Source organism: Oncorhynchus keta, chromosome 11 (assembly GCF_023373465.1).
Source record: "Oncorhynchus keta strain PuntledgeMale-10-30-2019 chromosome 11, Oket_V2, whole genome shotgun sequence".
In the NCBI taxonomy this organism is placed as follows: Eukaryota; Metazoa; Chordata; class Actinopteri; order Salmoniformes; family Salmonidae; genus Oncorhynchus; species Oncorhynchus keta.
In genome coordinates, this window is record NC_068431.1 from 50,196,110 (window position 1) to 50,212,523 (window position 16,414).

A 16,414-nucleotide genomic window follows, 5' to 3' on the forward strand; every position below is an offset into this window, starting at 1 on the left:
CAAAATTGTGCACAACATTTGAGAGTAATACGCTTTTTATGGGACCAACACTTTACATGTTGCGTTTATATTTTTGTTCAGTATACATGGGATTTGTGAAAACAGATTGGCTGCCTGGTGATGTGCTTACACATGACAGAATATCAATGAATATTATAATATTATAACAAAGGCTTCTAATCTGGCAGCAACTAAAGGGCAACACAGACCAAAAGAGCTAAATGCTCAACCATTAAAGGCTTAAGACTTGCTGCCACACCAATGTGTTCCTTATACATTTTTAATTAATGGGGCATTAATACGACCACATACCAGTTAAATTGGTACATTTGGAACAATACAAATAAATAATCATAACATTTAAAACTATATAAATATAAAAATATATACAAAAATAAGACAAATTGTGGTATATAAATACAAATATAAAATAGAATCAAATTATTACACTATTACCCTATTGCTAACAAAATACACACTAAATTGCACAAATCCTATATCACACAAATACACAAATAGAATAGAGTGGGAGATCTTCCCAGGCAGTAGCCTACCTAGCTCACAAACTAGAATCAGGGTGCCCACTGTGACGAGGTTAATTGACCCACAGTCCCCCACGGTGACATGATATCATTGACATGACGTGCAAATGAACGATAGAAAACCAATTGCTCTGAACTTCTTTTTTTTGTTATATTATTATTATGCGCCTGCCCATGTCGCCTATACCTACATTTGCCACTGCTTACACCCACGAAAAATGTAAATAATAATTACAAGCATTTCGTTACACCCGTAATAACATATGCTAAACATGTGTATGTGACCAATAAAATGTGATTTGATTTGATTTTAAGTGGTCGTTGAGACCGATCCAGGAGAGTAGGAAGATGAAGGCCTGGCAACAGCAGAGAATGGTGCTGACGTCACCTGCTGAGATGCAGCGGTGGTACATGGTTTGCTGGATATGTGCCTGGTGTATGTTAGAGAACACTATAAAACATTTACTGCTATGAAGACCCCTCTACCCGATGCCAGTTCAGCGCCATGGACATCTCACCTAAATGCACTGCAATGAATGGTTGAAAAAGCAATCTTAGATATGTGGTGTTTTTATTTGGTTCAATTACTTATCAGCCAAAAACATACATCTCACAGAAAAACACAATTCTTTGAACATGATAAACTACCGGACACCATGTCGGTTGGAGAAGTTAATGAGTAGGATTTTATTGACAAACCAATGAACCCCCCTGTATGTTAGATGAAGTGGCAATTTTAGCATGTCAATCTTGTTGGGGCCCAAAAATATATATAATTATGCATGCAAGCAAAGCCACAACACTGAACAATACATTCATTGCACTATATCGGTGACAAATGGTGCCCACAAACTTTTATGGACTGCATAAAGCAGAGCTTTCTTATCAGCACCCTGGAGTGAATCCTTACCACAGTTACACCTGGCTATCAGTGGAGGTTTGTCTGGCAACAAAACAGGTAATTCAGCCTCATTTACTGCCTTTTCAAAAAACAATGTAACTATTTGTTAAGCAAATGTACAGTGACATAATTCTTACAGTATTCTCCCTGTACACCAAGTCAGAACCATAGGATAAATAAAGGGGGCATATAAAGCAGACAATGAAAGCTCTTACAATATTTGATGATGACATTTCTCTAAAACAGGCTATAGGCTACATGTGCACCATCAAGTCATAACAGTAGGCTAGGTTATGAAGGAGGAAAGGGACCACATTTTTAGGGTGAGGCACATGGGAAACTACCAGCTTTCTACACAACATACTGTACACTTAATATTACTTTCTTGGCTACAGTATACATATCTCCCTGGCTTATTACATAATTTATGTAGCAGCATAAAATACATTTTTGGACTCACCTTGTTGTGCTGTGCTCACTTGAACAGGAAGGTGGCGCGGCAGTCTTTCTTGTGGGCTCTAGAAAGAGGCCCGAAATTCCGACTTGGAATTCCGAGTTGGATGACCATTCAAACTTGTTTTCTGTATTTCCCAGTCAGAGCTGGTTTTATCAGAGTTCCCAGTCGTCTTGAACTCACTGAAGTCTAACATTTCCCCCTTTTTCCATGATATCCAATTGGTAGTTACGACCTTGTCTCATCTCTGTAACTCCCCTATGGACTTGGCGAAGGTTGAGAGCCAAGCCGCAATGCTTCTTGAAACACTGCTCACTTAACTCGGAAGCAAGCCGCACCAATGTGTCGGAGGAAACACTGTCAAACTGATGACCGAAGTCAGCTTGCAGGCACCCGGCCCACCACAAGGAGTTGCTACAGCACGATAAGACAAGGACATTGCTGCCGACCAAACCCTCCCCTAACCCGGATGACGCTGGGCCAATTGTGTGCCGCCTTATGGGTCTCCCGGCCACAGCCAGCTGTGACACAACCTGGGATCGAACCCGGGGCTGCAGTGAGCACTCATTGTTGAATTTGCGATTTCCAACTTGTTGTGTAATGTCCAATAGCCGATGAGCACCGATACGTTTTATCTGTAATTTCTCTTCAATGATTGAAAAGGATTTGGCAGTAGATTACCGACTTGATGCATGATGATGACTGCTTGTCTAGCTTGCTAGCTAAGATTTTGAAAGTATGATGTTCACATGATCAGTCCAATCAAAGCTACGGTAGATATAATGTGATTTAACGTAATTTTATCTGTGGCAAATGACCTTGAGCCTTCTTGGATGGGCACTTCTAATATAAGTCTATGGCAGCACTCAAGGGGATTGAAATTTCAAGCTCCACCCGTAGATTTTTCAGTGACATAGTGTCCCCATGAGTGACAGAACACTGAGGCAATCCCGGCGCAACTCGAGAACAAATCCTACGCTTCATATTTTCCACTGGCTGCCCCACCACCATAAAAAGTACGGAGCTAGGCTGAAACACCTGCATATTGGAGCTGCCTTGCTCAAGAAAGCAAAAAAATACCATGTTTTACATTATTTGCAAACTGATATGTGACACGTATGAATGCCAAAATAACATGCAAAACAGGCTAACAAAAAAAAAACTGGTTCAAAACGTTCTCAGCTGCCCTGAATGACGCGTCGCCACTGGTTGGATGTGATCGTTGACTCCCCCCCATGGATTTATGTGGGAAGTACTAAGTGAATGGTAAAGCGATATGATTCAGATGCATGGCTGGATATCAACATACAGTACAAGCTCACAAAACCACAACTGAAGACATGTCTGTAATAGTCAAATAAATCAATATCGTGTGTTTTTGATGGATGGTTCTTCTTATGAGGTATTCCTGTTTCTTCTTTGGTTTGTTTGTCAGTCTCAATCTGAGCAGCTGTCAACGGTGTTGCTCCATTCGTCTTTGCAGTCCCTCTTTCTTTTCTCTACTGCTGAGGGAATTTACTCAACCTCAAGGGTAACTTCCCTTCTGGGGATTCACAAAACATGTACAATCAATATCGCTGTCACAGGTGACTGCAGTGAATGACATGTGAGCTGAGGCAGTGAACTCTGGTCCTGAAGTAATGCCACGATTCCAATGATTTGATTTAGTCACAGGATCACCCGAGTAATCTACAGTTTTTTTTGTTTTGTTTTACTTCATTGAAATACAACCCGCTAATTCCATCCAGGGCAAAGCCTGGCCTCTATAAAGACCAGAGTTCAACAGCCCAACAATGAACAACAGACACTTCACATCAAAGGTATGTCTACTGTACAGTAGGGTCTATAAGTCTGTCGGATAGAAGATCACCTTCACCCTTAGAGGTTTCTACTCTGGGTAGGGGGAAACATGAGAACAACACAAACTCATAAGGCAATTCAAAAAAACAACACTTAAGCTGAATACTGTGGTGTATGCTACTAATACATGCTTGTTCGTTGTATTCTATAATGTTATGCTCACACTTCTGTTCGTGTAATAGGGTTCATTATGGTAGAAGGGAAAGAGTAGAATGGTTACATTAGCGGCAACTCTGAATGAGTAGAGAGAGAGAGTCATTGCACCCTCAGCCCATCAGCTCTACTTTGACAGAGTTTATTAGACATGGCAAATCGTATTATTTCTTAGGTCATACTAATCGTTTACCTTGGGGTTTGGGATGCATGAGAATCAGCGGGAGCTCCACCTGTATGTCACTGGCTGTGAGACCTCCCAACAAGCTGAATGGGGGTAAAGAACATAGCAGATTAGAATGTGTTATTTTCCTCCAATTCAATGGAAAGCATGACATTGGCTTACAAACAACAACAAAAAAACTTTACCCTCCTGAAGACACCATCAAGTTGACCTTGATTTTGTAGGAGACCAAGATTCCCAACACTTCCTTATCCATACCGGCTCTAATACTAATTGGGGGAAAGGAGAAGACGGTGAGAGATGCTCAGGTTGTTCCAGTCTAGATCTGAATGTGACAATATTAACGGACTGCCACTCACATAGTGTTGGAGGCCAGGTTCGTGTCCTCGTCCTTCAGTCTGCCTTCCAGCGCCAGGCCACGCTTCTTCTTGTTTTCGGCCAGTAGGGGGGTGATGGCAAGGGATTTATTGAATGTGCTATTGGCATCTATTGTCTCTCTGTAAGAGAAGGTCGGAGTTGTTAGGACCCAAAGCATCAGGGGAAGAGCACTCCATAGAAGACGAGGTGGAGAGGGACATTGCCTGAGGGTGGGTTTCTGTCCACTCACCCAAAGTCTTGAGAAAGTACGGTTTTGGTGTATTTGTCTGCGGAGTAGAGAACCACGTCTGTAGTCTGCTCAACTGAAGGAAAGAGACCACCGTTACCAAAAGAAGTAGACCATTTTAGTTTAGAATCAGAATCAGTGGTGATAGACTTACCTATGATTTTGATTTTTGTCACTGTTCTGGAGGTTTCATTTTTGACTTTGATGTTGACGTCGATCGGATCTCCATGATAGTAGATCTGACATCAATAAGAAGGCAAAAATTGTCTAATGTCTGCATTCCCATTTCATTATGTTTTCCAATAAAGTTGCTACGGTGGATGCACTGTAGAATCCAGTGAGGCCTTCTGTGTAACTCACCTCCTTTTCCAGCGAGGCCTGTAGGTGGACAGGCTTGTCCGACATCATGAAGCTCTTGCAGATGTCGGCCCTGGGCCCAGGAGCACCAGTCGCGTCTGGGGCAAACTGGATCTTACGGACGGCCATGCGAGCAGTGTCCCTACAAAAGACGGAGTGGGAAATGAGCAAAGTGAAGAAGGGAGGGAGAGAGGAAAAAAGGTCAGAAAGAAACCAATTGGTTTTAACATGCAGAGAATCCCTAATGTGCGTAAAATATTTCAAGAAACAACACAAAGATTTGGATAGTCACTCACTTCCTATCAAGTTTCTCTTCGGGGTCTGCCTCAGTTGCAATGTACGTCTTGACTTCAAAGTCCACACCGCAAGCCTAGGTGTACACAAAAGGTCAATGTAAATATAATGAATCGTGGAATTATATCTATCTGGGGTAAAAAACAACAACAACAACAACAACAACTATTATCAAGGCAAGGGCCTACCTTTCCAGCATTATCTGGTCCTGGCTGGAGTGTGACAGAGCAGGGAAGGTTTGTGGCAATATCGAAAGTGAAGGCACGGCCTTGCTCTCCCGCCTTCTTGAGCAGGCAAACGTGCATGGGAGTGAGGTTGGGTTTGTGGCCAGCATCAGGGTACAACTGGATGTGTTTGACCCAGATGTCTTTCCTAAAGGACAGTCCAATGACATCCAGGTCCTCACGGCCGTAATGGAAGGCACACGCCAGCTTCACAAACACTGGAGAGATCAGGATAAACATGAACCGGTGTGTTATCATTCGGCAGAATTGCTAACGCAAGCAACGTCTCTGTAAAAAAAAAAAAAAAAGGTATTTTGTGAAAGAAAGTGTACCTTTCCTGCCTGCAAGGCCTGCAGGATCAAGTTTCACCACTCCCTCTGTAACACCGATGGGGTAGAGATTTGAGAGATTTGCCCCTCAACACAAATATTGAAACTGGATACGATACATAAGTGCGAAGTCTAATAAGTAAGACTTACCGATAGGGTCCACATTCTGAACATGGTCGACGTAGTCTCTCTTTCCCAGGTAAAGGGTGAGCTGAAGAAAGGAACGAATTTGATTTGATTTGATTTGAAGGAAGACAACAACAACAAAAATGTCAATGCAGAATGTAACTGGAGCTCTTTCACGTTCATCACAACTAGGTGATGGTCTCCGTGGGGCAAGTATTATTAGGGAGACGGAAAAAGGTTTTCACTCACTGTGCCATTCCCAGAGGTTTTCTTGTATAACCTTAGCAAAGATCAAAGAGAAATGAAACAGTCAAACTCAGCAGCATTCAAACCGTTTCACTGTATAATTGGCACATTCTGAAAGGATTAAAAAAACACACAAAGTTCCTTCCAAGTAGTGAAAAAGACAAATGGTCAAATCAACAGCTCATCAAATGTGTGCAGGTGTGCAACTGATGACGACAAAACCAGATATAAACATATAATTTATTCTAAATGATGATAACTGACATGTTTTGTCCAAAATGTTTCCCGATCCTGAGTTTGTAAAATGTGTTTTGTCAGGCCAGCCTGATGGCAGGGGGCGTAAGTCATGGTCATATGTCGTCTTACAAGAGGCCAGGACAGCGGAGTCAATCACCACCTTCCGGAGACACCTGAAACCCCACCTCTTTAAGGAATACCTAGGATAGGATAAGTAATCCTTCTCACCCCCCCCCCCTTTTAAGATTTAGATGCACTATTGTAAAGTGGCTGTTCCACTGGATGTCATAAGGTGAATGCACCAATTTGTAAGTCGCTCTGGATAAGAGCGTCTGCTAAATGACTTAAATGTAAATGTAAGAGCAGAGCTGAGGAATTAACCCTTGAGCGTAGTTTTACCTAACCGACTGGATTTGACTTGGGCTATAAGCCACTCTGCATGAGTGACCATTCATCACATAGTGCTTGGGGTAATCACAGATGCTCAAGTCAAAGCTGCAGCCTTGTCTGCCTCTCTCTCTCCAATACAGTTGAACTGAATGGAGCCCTCCTTTCACAATTCATCAGGGGAAATCTATTCATTGACTTTGATTAGTACCTTCTGGCAAACAATGTCATAAAAACCTTTGGAAGAAACACTGCTCTATGGAGTTTTTCTTATGAGAGATGGAAAAGTCCGAGGTAAGCCTAATGTCTCGGACAAAAAACAGACCAAACCTTTGTGAACGGTAACACTTTGTGTTATTAATATGCATGTGCTCAGCGTTGGGTAGGACCCAAGTTATTTCTGGTGTGAGCTTTGTCCGGTTGTAGTCAGCAGTCCTCTGAGCTCTTAAAATATTGCTTACCTTTTATTATTCTGCTCCATTTAAAGTATACCAGCAAGTGAGGCTATATCAGCTAGGCCTACATGAAATAGAAAGGTATGTAACATGGAGTGTTGCTACCCTGTAACAGAAAAGGTTTGACTCACTTAGCCATTCTACAGCCACTTCAGGTATATATTTCTGTGGAAGACAAAAAAACAAACAAAAAAACATGTGCAATGTGTGACTTTGTAAAAATGACACAACAAAAAGGTGAATGTAGATCACAATCAGGAATAACCCCTAATCCAGCAATGAGACGGAAGGATGCTCCGTCAGTGTCGAGTGCCAAGGGAAAGGCGGATGGCTAATCTGGTGGAATGAGATTACAGCATCACTGTGAGTTACCTTGAGCCAAATCTTGGCTGGGGATTGTCTTTTCGCACTGCTGCACTCTATTGGATGACAAATCTCATCCAATAGACTGCACAGAAAACCGGGACAAAACCTCAAAGTACCCGGGCAGGAATTACACGGTAGCGTAATTCTTATGTCACACTATTCTTCTCACTGCTCAAAGTCAATCTAAAAGGAGGGTTTTCATCCTCACGTCCCTGATGGATTCCACACACTTACCAAAGTCCCCCCCAAAAAAGCATTTACAAGGTCACAAGGTGTCTTATTTTCCTGAAAGATTTACAACAGATAGATGAATATAATGACATGAGATCATAACAGTATCAATACACATGAGAGGAGTAAAAAGAAGAATAAGAAGAATCTCATTTTAGTCGAACTGAAGAATACGTTTTAGTCAGCGGCGTTCGGTGCTGTTTAAGATGAGGGAGGATTGGCATGGCCTTATTTCTATTACAGCATATTGGATGACTGTCATTCATATTCCATTCACCCAGCTCCATGTAACATCGATAGGTTTAGGCTACCACATGATACTCTGATTTCCCCTGATACTCTGATTTCCCCATGAAGGTTTACAACGTAGATCATTTTGAATAATCAAGGTGACATTCAACACCGCCTTGCACACTCTTGTCTGCATCTAGCTGACATGATGATTCCTTGCTGTCCCCCTTGCTGTCCCCAGTCCACCTGGCCATGCTGCTGCTCCAGTTTCACCTGTTCTGCCTTACTATTATTCAACCATGCTGGTCATTTATGAACATTTGAACATCTTGGCCATGTTCTGTTATAATCTCCACCCGGCACAGCCAGAAGAGGACTGGCCACCCCACATATGCTCTCTCTAATTCTCTCTTTCTTTCTCTCTCTCGGAGGACCTGAGCCCTAGGGCCGTGCCCCAGGACTACCTGACATGATGACTCCTTGCTGTCCCCAGTCCACCTGACTGTGCTGCTGCTCCAGTTTCAACTGTTCTGCCTTATTATTATTCGACCATGCTGGTCATTTATGAACATTTGAACATCTTGGCCATGTTCTGTTATAATCTCCACCCGGCACAGCCAGAAGAGGACTGGCCACCCCACATAGCCTGGTTCCTCTCTAGGTTTCTTCCTAGGTTTTGGCCTTTCTAGGGAGTTTTTCCTAGCCACCGTGCTTCTACACCTGCATTGCTTGCTGTTTGGGGTTTTAGGCTGGGTTTCTGTACAGCACTTTGAGATATCAGCTGATGTACGAAGGGCTATATAAATACATTTGATTTGATTTGATCTAGGGAGTAATCATTAGTCCAACAGTCGCAAATGTGAATTTCTATGAGACGAATTTCTGTATTTTTCTTATCCCCGTTTCATTCTGTTTGCTTTCGTTTAAGAAAGGTTTTTCAACAGAACCAGTGGAATAAATGCACCCCTGATCACACGCAAACACAGTTCACTTTCATATCAGCCACATAAAAACAGCATGATCACTTTGTTCATTGTATATATAATTATTTCTCGCAAACTATCTACGCACCCTCCTCCTCTCAGCTTTTCCTTTCACTTGTGTACTTCCAGTGCACAACACATCAGCTATCATTGACCAGGCAAAAAAACCTTTCCAAGCTAAACCTTCATATCATGACCGCTATAACTGCTACACACAGCCTACATCGTTGTCACGTCATAGTCAACATAGCTCCTAGAACTAACGCTTTAGCTACAATCATGCAGTACAGTGTACAGTCAGAAAGCAGTTTAGCAGTGACACTGGTGGGTCCCAGTGGCAATACATCAATACCTTCACTTACCTTCACTTGGAAGAGTTCCAGTGTTGGATAGACATAGCCAGCTAGCTAACATAGCATCCCTCTCTGTTTGCGTTTTAGTAGGCTAAATTAGCTAACTGCATTCTCTAGCTAAGCGAACGTTTAAAAAAAAATCCAACCAACATTTTTTTGCTTCTACCTTCATATTGGAAGAATTGAATTTGTTCATAAGTGTTCAACTATAGTCTTTCTCTCTCTTTGAGTCAACTACTCACCACATTTTCTGTACTGCAGTGCTAGCTAGCTGTAGCTTATGCTTTCAGTACTAGATTCATTCTCTGTTATTTTGATTGGGTGGACAACATGTCAGTTCATGCTGCAAGAGCTCTGATAGGTTGGGGGACGTCCTCCAAAAGTTTCCATAATTACTGTGTAAGTCTATAGAAGGGGGTGAGAACCATGACCCTCCTAGGTTTTTTATTGAAGTCAATGTACTTAGAGGAGGACAGAAGTGAGAACTATATATGGAAGGGGGTGAGAACCATGAGCCTCCTAGGTTTATATGCCCAATGTACCCAGAGGAGAACAGAAGCGAGAACCATGAGCCTCCTAGGTTTTGTGACATGGTTTAGTGGTGTGAATATATTTACTATAGTTTTATCTATGTTTCTCTTTTTTAATTTAATTCAATTCACTGAGGGGGATGGTCTTCACTTTCCTCCACTGGTTTTAGTCAACTAGTCACTACACACTTAGACAAAAAGGGTTCCAAAAGGGTTCTTTGACTGTCCCCATAGGAGAACCCTTTTTGGATCCAGGTAGAGCCCTTTTTGGTTCCAGGTAGAACCCTCTGTAGAAAGGGTTCTACCTGCAAACAAAAAAGAGTCCTTCAAAAGGTTCTCCTATGGGGAACACCGAAGAACCCTTTAAGGTTCTATTTCGCACCTTTTTGTTCTAAGAGTGTACAAACTGGGCCACAGACGTCAATTCAATGTTGGTTCAACATCATTTCGTTAACATGACGTGGGAACAACGTTGATTCAACCATTGTGTGCCCAGTGGGCATTATCATTTCTCGTGTTTGTAATTTGGTACTGCATCACTTTCTATACTCAAGAATGGTGCTGTCCATGGTCCGGATCTCAATACCATGCCGGTATTCAATCAATTGATGAGATCAGGATCATGGAGAGTGCCCTTCTCGAGTTGCATTTGGAGAGTGATACAGAGACAGTGCACCATTTACAGGTAGTAGTTGACTATATTTCAGTTATCTACATGAGGTTAAGACTGGACTGGATTGTCAGCAGTCAGCTGTCTTCATAAGAGAGATATGTCCCGCAATGGAATAGTAGTACATTTCTCCTACAAATGGCGGACAATACCAGAAGGCTGACAGAGATTGAACACACCTACATTTCCAGTGTCAGATATCAATCAATGAGACCGAGTAGTTATAAACCTGAGTGTTGCAAACGTTATGCAACTACAGGAAGGATGAAACGCTGCTTTTCCATCGTTGACCTGAATGACCAAAATAATCCTTACCAAGTAATTCACTAATACCTTTTACTATCCCCTACTAAATCAGACTGACATGTATTAACAGGCTAGACACAAGTGTTTTCGAACATAACATTTGAGGCTCATGGTTGTGGAGCGTGTAATATTCAATTAAAGGCAACAGTTCACTTTCAGCTCTGCAGATTTTGCTGCCTGGAGCTAACTATGCAGATAACACTACTGGGTGATCTGAAAAGTCATAGTCAATCGATCAATAATATAATAATACTTTTAGCAAAAAATTGTATTTTCAATTTGCAATATGTAGAAACAACTTTTGTGAAACATCACAGCACAGTTGAATATGGATGGTGTTAAGAGATAGATGGGAGGGGTTGAATGGAGCTGAAGGTTGGGACTAATAACGACAAATAATAACAAGATAATTCATGTAAAACATACGGTGTCCGTAAAACGTAAATGGGTTAGGAACTTTTGTGAAAGAGCACAGTTTGAAAGAAATGGCAAATGGAAATCAAACCGGATGGACACCAGAAATAGATGGGAGAGGTTGAGGGTCGAGGAAGGACATCAGAAATAGATGGGAGAGGTTGAGGGTCGAGGAAGGACATCAGAAATAGATGGGAGAGGTTGAGGGTCGAGGAAGGACATCAGAAATAGATGGGAGAGGTTGAGGGTCGAGGAAGGACATCAGAAATAGATGGGAGAGGTTGAGGGTCGAGGAAGGACATCAGAAATAGATGGGAGAGGTTGAGGGTCGAGGAAGGACATCAGATATAGATGGGAGAGGTTGAGGGCCGAGGAAGGACATCAGAAATAGACGAGGGGAGAGGTGGAGGTTAGAGGAAGGACATCAGAAATAGATGGGAGAGGTTGAGGGTCGAGGAAGGACATCAGAAATAGATGGGAGAGGTTGAGGGTCGAGGAAGGACATCAGAAATAGATGGGAGAGGTTGAGGGTCGAGGAAGGACATCAGAAATAGATGGGAGAGGTTGAGGGTCGAGGAAGGACATCAGAAATAGATGGGAGAGGTTGAGAGTTGAGGAAGGACAGGGGTATAAACAAACAAAATAAAACTATTGTCAAATAAACTGTGTCCATAAAATGTATATAATATGTATAATCTGAAAGTAGAAGCCTAAGCGTTGTTGTTCACTATTTTACTCCAATTAGGGGATGGGTGGTAGGGTTAGAAAGTAATAAAGGAAAATATATTTTAAAAAGGTACGTATATATGTATGTATATGTATGCATGTATGTGTATATGTATGTTTTTATATGTGTGCTGTATGTATATGTGTATATGTATAAGTATCTATGTATATATATATATATATATATATATATATATATATATTATCAAAAATATATATGGGGGATTGGAAGTTATGCAGACAATTACATTGATGGAAGCCACAATCTATCTGCAATATGAAAGCTGATATATATATATATATATATATATATTTAAATCAAATAAATAAATAAATCAAAATAACAGTTCACTTTACCCATGAACACAGATGTCCCAATTTCAAAATGTAACTGGAGGGCTACATTTACAAACGAAAGCATTTTACCAACTTCTTTCAGCTACATTACAGAGGTTTTGTCAGCATGAATTTGAGACTCAAACCAGAAGAAGCAAAAAGGATGGCGATGTCTTACCTTTTCCTAAAGGTATCAGCGCACCTCTGATGCTCAAACTCCTTGTATGTGTCCGGTGGTCAGAGAGTGTAGTCTCTGACTGCTGACATCACTCTTTATACCCGGACCTCATCCTCCTTCCTCGGCCTAACTCTAACTCTCTTGTTTTAGACGCTGTTGTCCGTCTCTCAATCCAATTATTCAATCAGCAAACATCTTTCTTTTTTTTCTCTTCTTTTTTTTCTGTTTTACCAGAAATGGTTTAAAAATACCAACATCCAACTGAATTGAAATGCTCCATAAATGTAAAACAAAGTTTACTAGGCAAGTCAGTTAAGAACAAATTATTATTTACAATGACAGCCTAGGAACAGTGGGTTAACTACCTTTTTCAGGAGCAGAACAACAGACTTATAACCTTGTCGGCTCCGGGATTTGATCGGACAACCTTCCCGTTACTGGCCCAAGAGTCTAACCATTAGGCTACCTGCCGCCCCAGTACCCCCAGTGACAGAGTCAGGACCCTGATCTAATGTAAATATGAACAACAGTGATGTTCCACAGCCTGTTGTTGGTGCTGTGGCTGATCTTGAAGGTCTAATCCTCACAGGGTATTGCAATGAATAGGAAAGAGGTGCCCCCCCCCTTTTGTAATCGACAACAAAACGTTGTAAATTAACTCAGCTTTTGGCCTTTGAGTTTGCTTAACATGTATGATATTATTTTGGGATTTTGGCGATGGCAATTATCTACAACCCCGAGTCAGATGAACATGTGGATACCATTTGTACGTCTCTGCGTCTAGTATACAGTAAGTCGCTAACTAAAGTAGGTACAATTGCTAACTAGCGTTAGCTCAATGACTGGAAGTCTGTGGGACAAAAATAGCATGCTAGCTGTTCCTGTATTCTTCCAGTCATTCTGCTAATGCTAGTTAACATTGGCTTGCCAAACTACCTCTAACGTCCTCGATACTGGACGAAGATATATATCTGAAAAATATCCACAAGTTCATCTGACTCTGGGGAAGTAGATAAAAGGCTACGTTGAACTATTCCTTTAATCCCATTTGGTCTCACATGCCAAGCATCAGGCTTTGCTTACTGATGATATAGCTATACCATTACTAAACCAAGAGATCATCGGCCACAGCTGATAGTGTTGTTTATTAGTCTGGGTGGCTAGATGTCCTAAGGTCTGAGACACAGGAAATGACCCATTTGAACATCAGTTAGGAAGGTGTTTGTGTCTTTGAGTATGTCCAGGTATTTCTGGTAACCTGGTGACATCACTAGTTCCCTCAGTGCAGCGAGGGCATGACAGGAGAGCTGTTGGACCTACTGTTAATTCAAGAATGGGCCTCACTATGTCTGTTCAGAGAGTATGTTCAAAGAATAAGAATGAAAAGGCAGACATTATGTATGTTTACATTGGTATGAATCAACTATGTGAGGAATCTCAGAAGGTCCAGCGTGCAGGAACATGTTTACACAACAGCGTGGGGTCATCAATCAGGTACACCGAAAAATCAAGGGAGATTACTTAAATTGGCTCCTATTTCCTTCCAACTACACTTGACTGAAAATAATTGGATTTGAAAAACTAATTTTATAGTGTTCTCAGGGAATAACCAACTATTAAAATAATTGTATCTACAGTACCAATCAAAAGTTTGGGCACACCTAATCATTCCAGTGTTTTTCTTTATTTGTACTATTTTATACAATATAGAATAATAGTGAAGACATCAACACTATGAAATAACACATATGGAATCATGTAGTAACCAAAACAGTGTTAAAACAAATCATAACAATCTACCTACTGTAGCTCAGTTGGTAGAGCAACTGAGCTACAGCTCAGCTACAGCATGGCGCTTGTAACGCCAGGGTAGTGGGTTCGATTCCCAGGACCACCCATACGTAGAATGTATGCACACATGACTGTAAGTCGCTTTGGTCGCTTTGGATAAAAGCGTCTGCGCTAAATGGCATATATTATTATTATTATATTCATAAGAAATTTGAGATTCTTCAAAGTAGCTACCCTTTGCCTTGATGACAGCCTTGCACACTCTCGGCATTCTCTCAACCAGCTTCATGAGGTAGTCACCGGGAATCTATTGCAATGAACAGGTGTGCTTTGTTAAAAGTTAATTTGTGGAATTTCTTTCCTTCTTAATGCGTTTGAGACAATCAGTTCTGTTGTGACAAGGTAGGGATGGTATACAGAAGATAGCCCTATTTGGTAAAAGACCAAGTCCATATTATGGCAAGAACAGCTCAAATAAGCAGAGAAATTATAGTCCATCGTTACTTTAAGACATGAATGTCAGTCAATGTAGAAAACTTCAAGAACTTTCAAGATTTCTTCAAGTGCACTCGCAAAAACCATCAAGTGCTATGATGAAACTATCTCTCATGAGGACCGCCACAAGGAAAGGAAGACCCAGAATTACCTCGGTTGCAGAGGATAAGTTCATTAGAGTTACCAGCCTCAGAAATTCCAGCCCAAATAAATGCTTCACAGAGTTCAAGTAACAGACACATCTCAACATCAACTGTTCAGAGGAGACTGCGTGAATCAGGCCTTCATGGTCGAATTGCTGCAAAGAAACCACTACTAAAGGACACCAATAAGAAGAAGGGACCTACTTGGGCCAATAAACATGAACAATGGACATTAGACTGATGGAAATATGTCCTTTGGTCTGATGAGTCCAAATTTGAGATTTTTGGTTCCAACCGCCGTGTCTTTGTGAGATGCAGAGTAGGTGAACAGATGATCTCTGCATGTGTGGTTCCCACCGTGAAGCATGGAGGAGGAGGTGTGATAATGTGGGGGTGCTTTACTGGTGACACTGTCTGTGATTTATTTAGAATTCAAGGCACATTTAACCAGCATGGCTACCACAGCATTCTGCAGCGATACGCCATCCCATCTGGTTTGTGCTTAGTGTTTTTCAACAGGACAGCACGCCCAATTTTTCAGTTTTTGATTTGTTAAAAAAGTTTGAAATATCCAATAAATGTCTTTCCACTTCATGATTGTGTCCCACTTGTTGTTGATTCTTCACAAAAAAATACAGTTTTATATATTTATGTTTGAAGCCTGAAATGTGGCAAAAGGTCGCAAAGTTCAAAGGGGCCGAATACTTTCGCAAGGCACTGTATATTTGTTGAATGGCTATGACTTCTTCCCTAAACCCGTGTCACTTTGGATCAACTAAAGTGAGATAACTAACATTTTTTCATTGTGGTGTTCTTTTGAACTAATAAACTATTGCAATTATTGCAGCCATTCCTACATTCGCGGACTTCCACTTATAAGACTTTGGAGCAAAGAGACGGCGTTTGACTGGTATCTTGCCTAAATGTTGGTTCTATAGAGCATATCAGAACACTCATGCAGGTCTACATGTTCTATGTGAAATAGTCTCCCTAAAACCATCCTAAATCTAACCAATATAATCTTATTCTGGTCCCTTCTGGCCTCTCACTCAGATTAGCTCGCCAAACCCCAAACACGAACACTAACCACGTTTCAATCCCACCATTTAAAGTCAATGAATTACCTGACACATGAAAAAAGTCACGACCGAGCTGATGGAAAGATTAAATTCCAGTACAATTTTATAAATGCCGACTGAGAATGCAAATTGGATGTAAAACCTTGCTCCTGGCCTTAAATAACTCCACTCAGACAGATGCAAACCTAATGGTAATGCTAACCCTAACACATAACGTACCAAGTCTCCA

At 41.3% G+C, this 16,414-nt stretch overlaps 1 protein-coding gene across 1 annotated transcript; it reads right to left on the minus strand.

Moving 5' to 3' along the window:
• Positions 1-1,102: 1,102 nt before the first annotated feature.
• On the minus strand, positions 1,103-12,733 carry LOC118389725 (arrestin-C-like). Its single transcript, XM_035779555.2, has 14 exons — positions 12,678-12,733; positions 7,485-7,518; positions 6,278-6,308; positions 6,053-6,113; positions 5,906-5,950; positions 5,538-5,791; positions 5,352-5,425; positions 5,059-5,197; positions 4,853-4,937; positions 4,702-4,774; positions 4,454-4,591; positions 4,280-4,363; positions 4,104-4,177; positions 1,103-3,440 (listed from the first exon to the last, which is right to left on the minus strand). Exons 2-14 carry the CDS (start codon positions 7,490-7,492, stop codon positions 3,397-3,399), a joined length of 1,110 nt encoding a protein of 369 aa, XP_035635448.2. The 5' UTR covers positions 7,493-7,518; positions 12,678-12,733; the 3' UTR covers positions 1,103-3,396.
• Between the last annotated feature and the right edge of the window lie 3,681 nt (positions 12,734-16,414).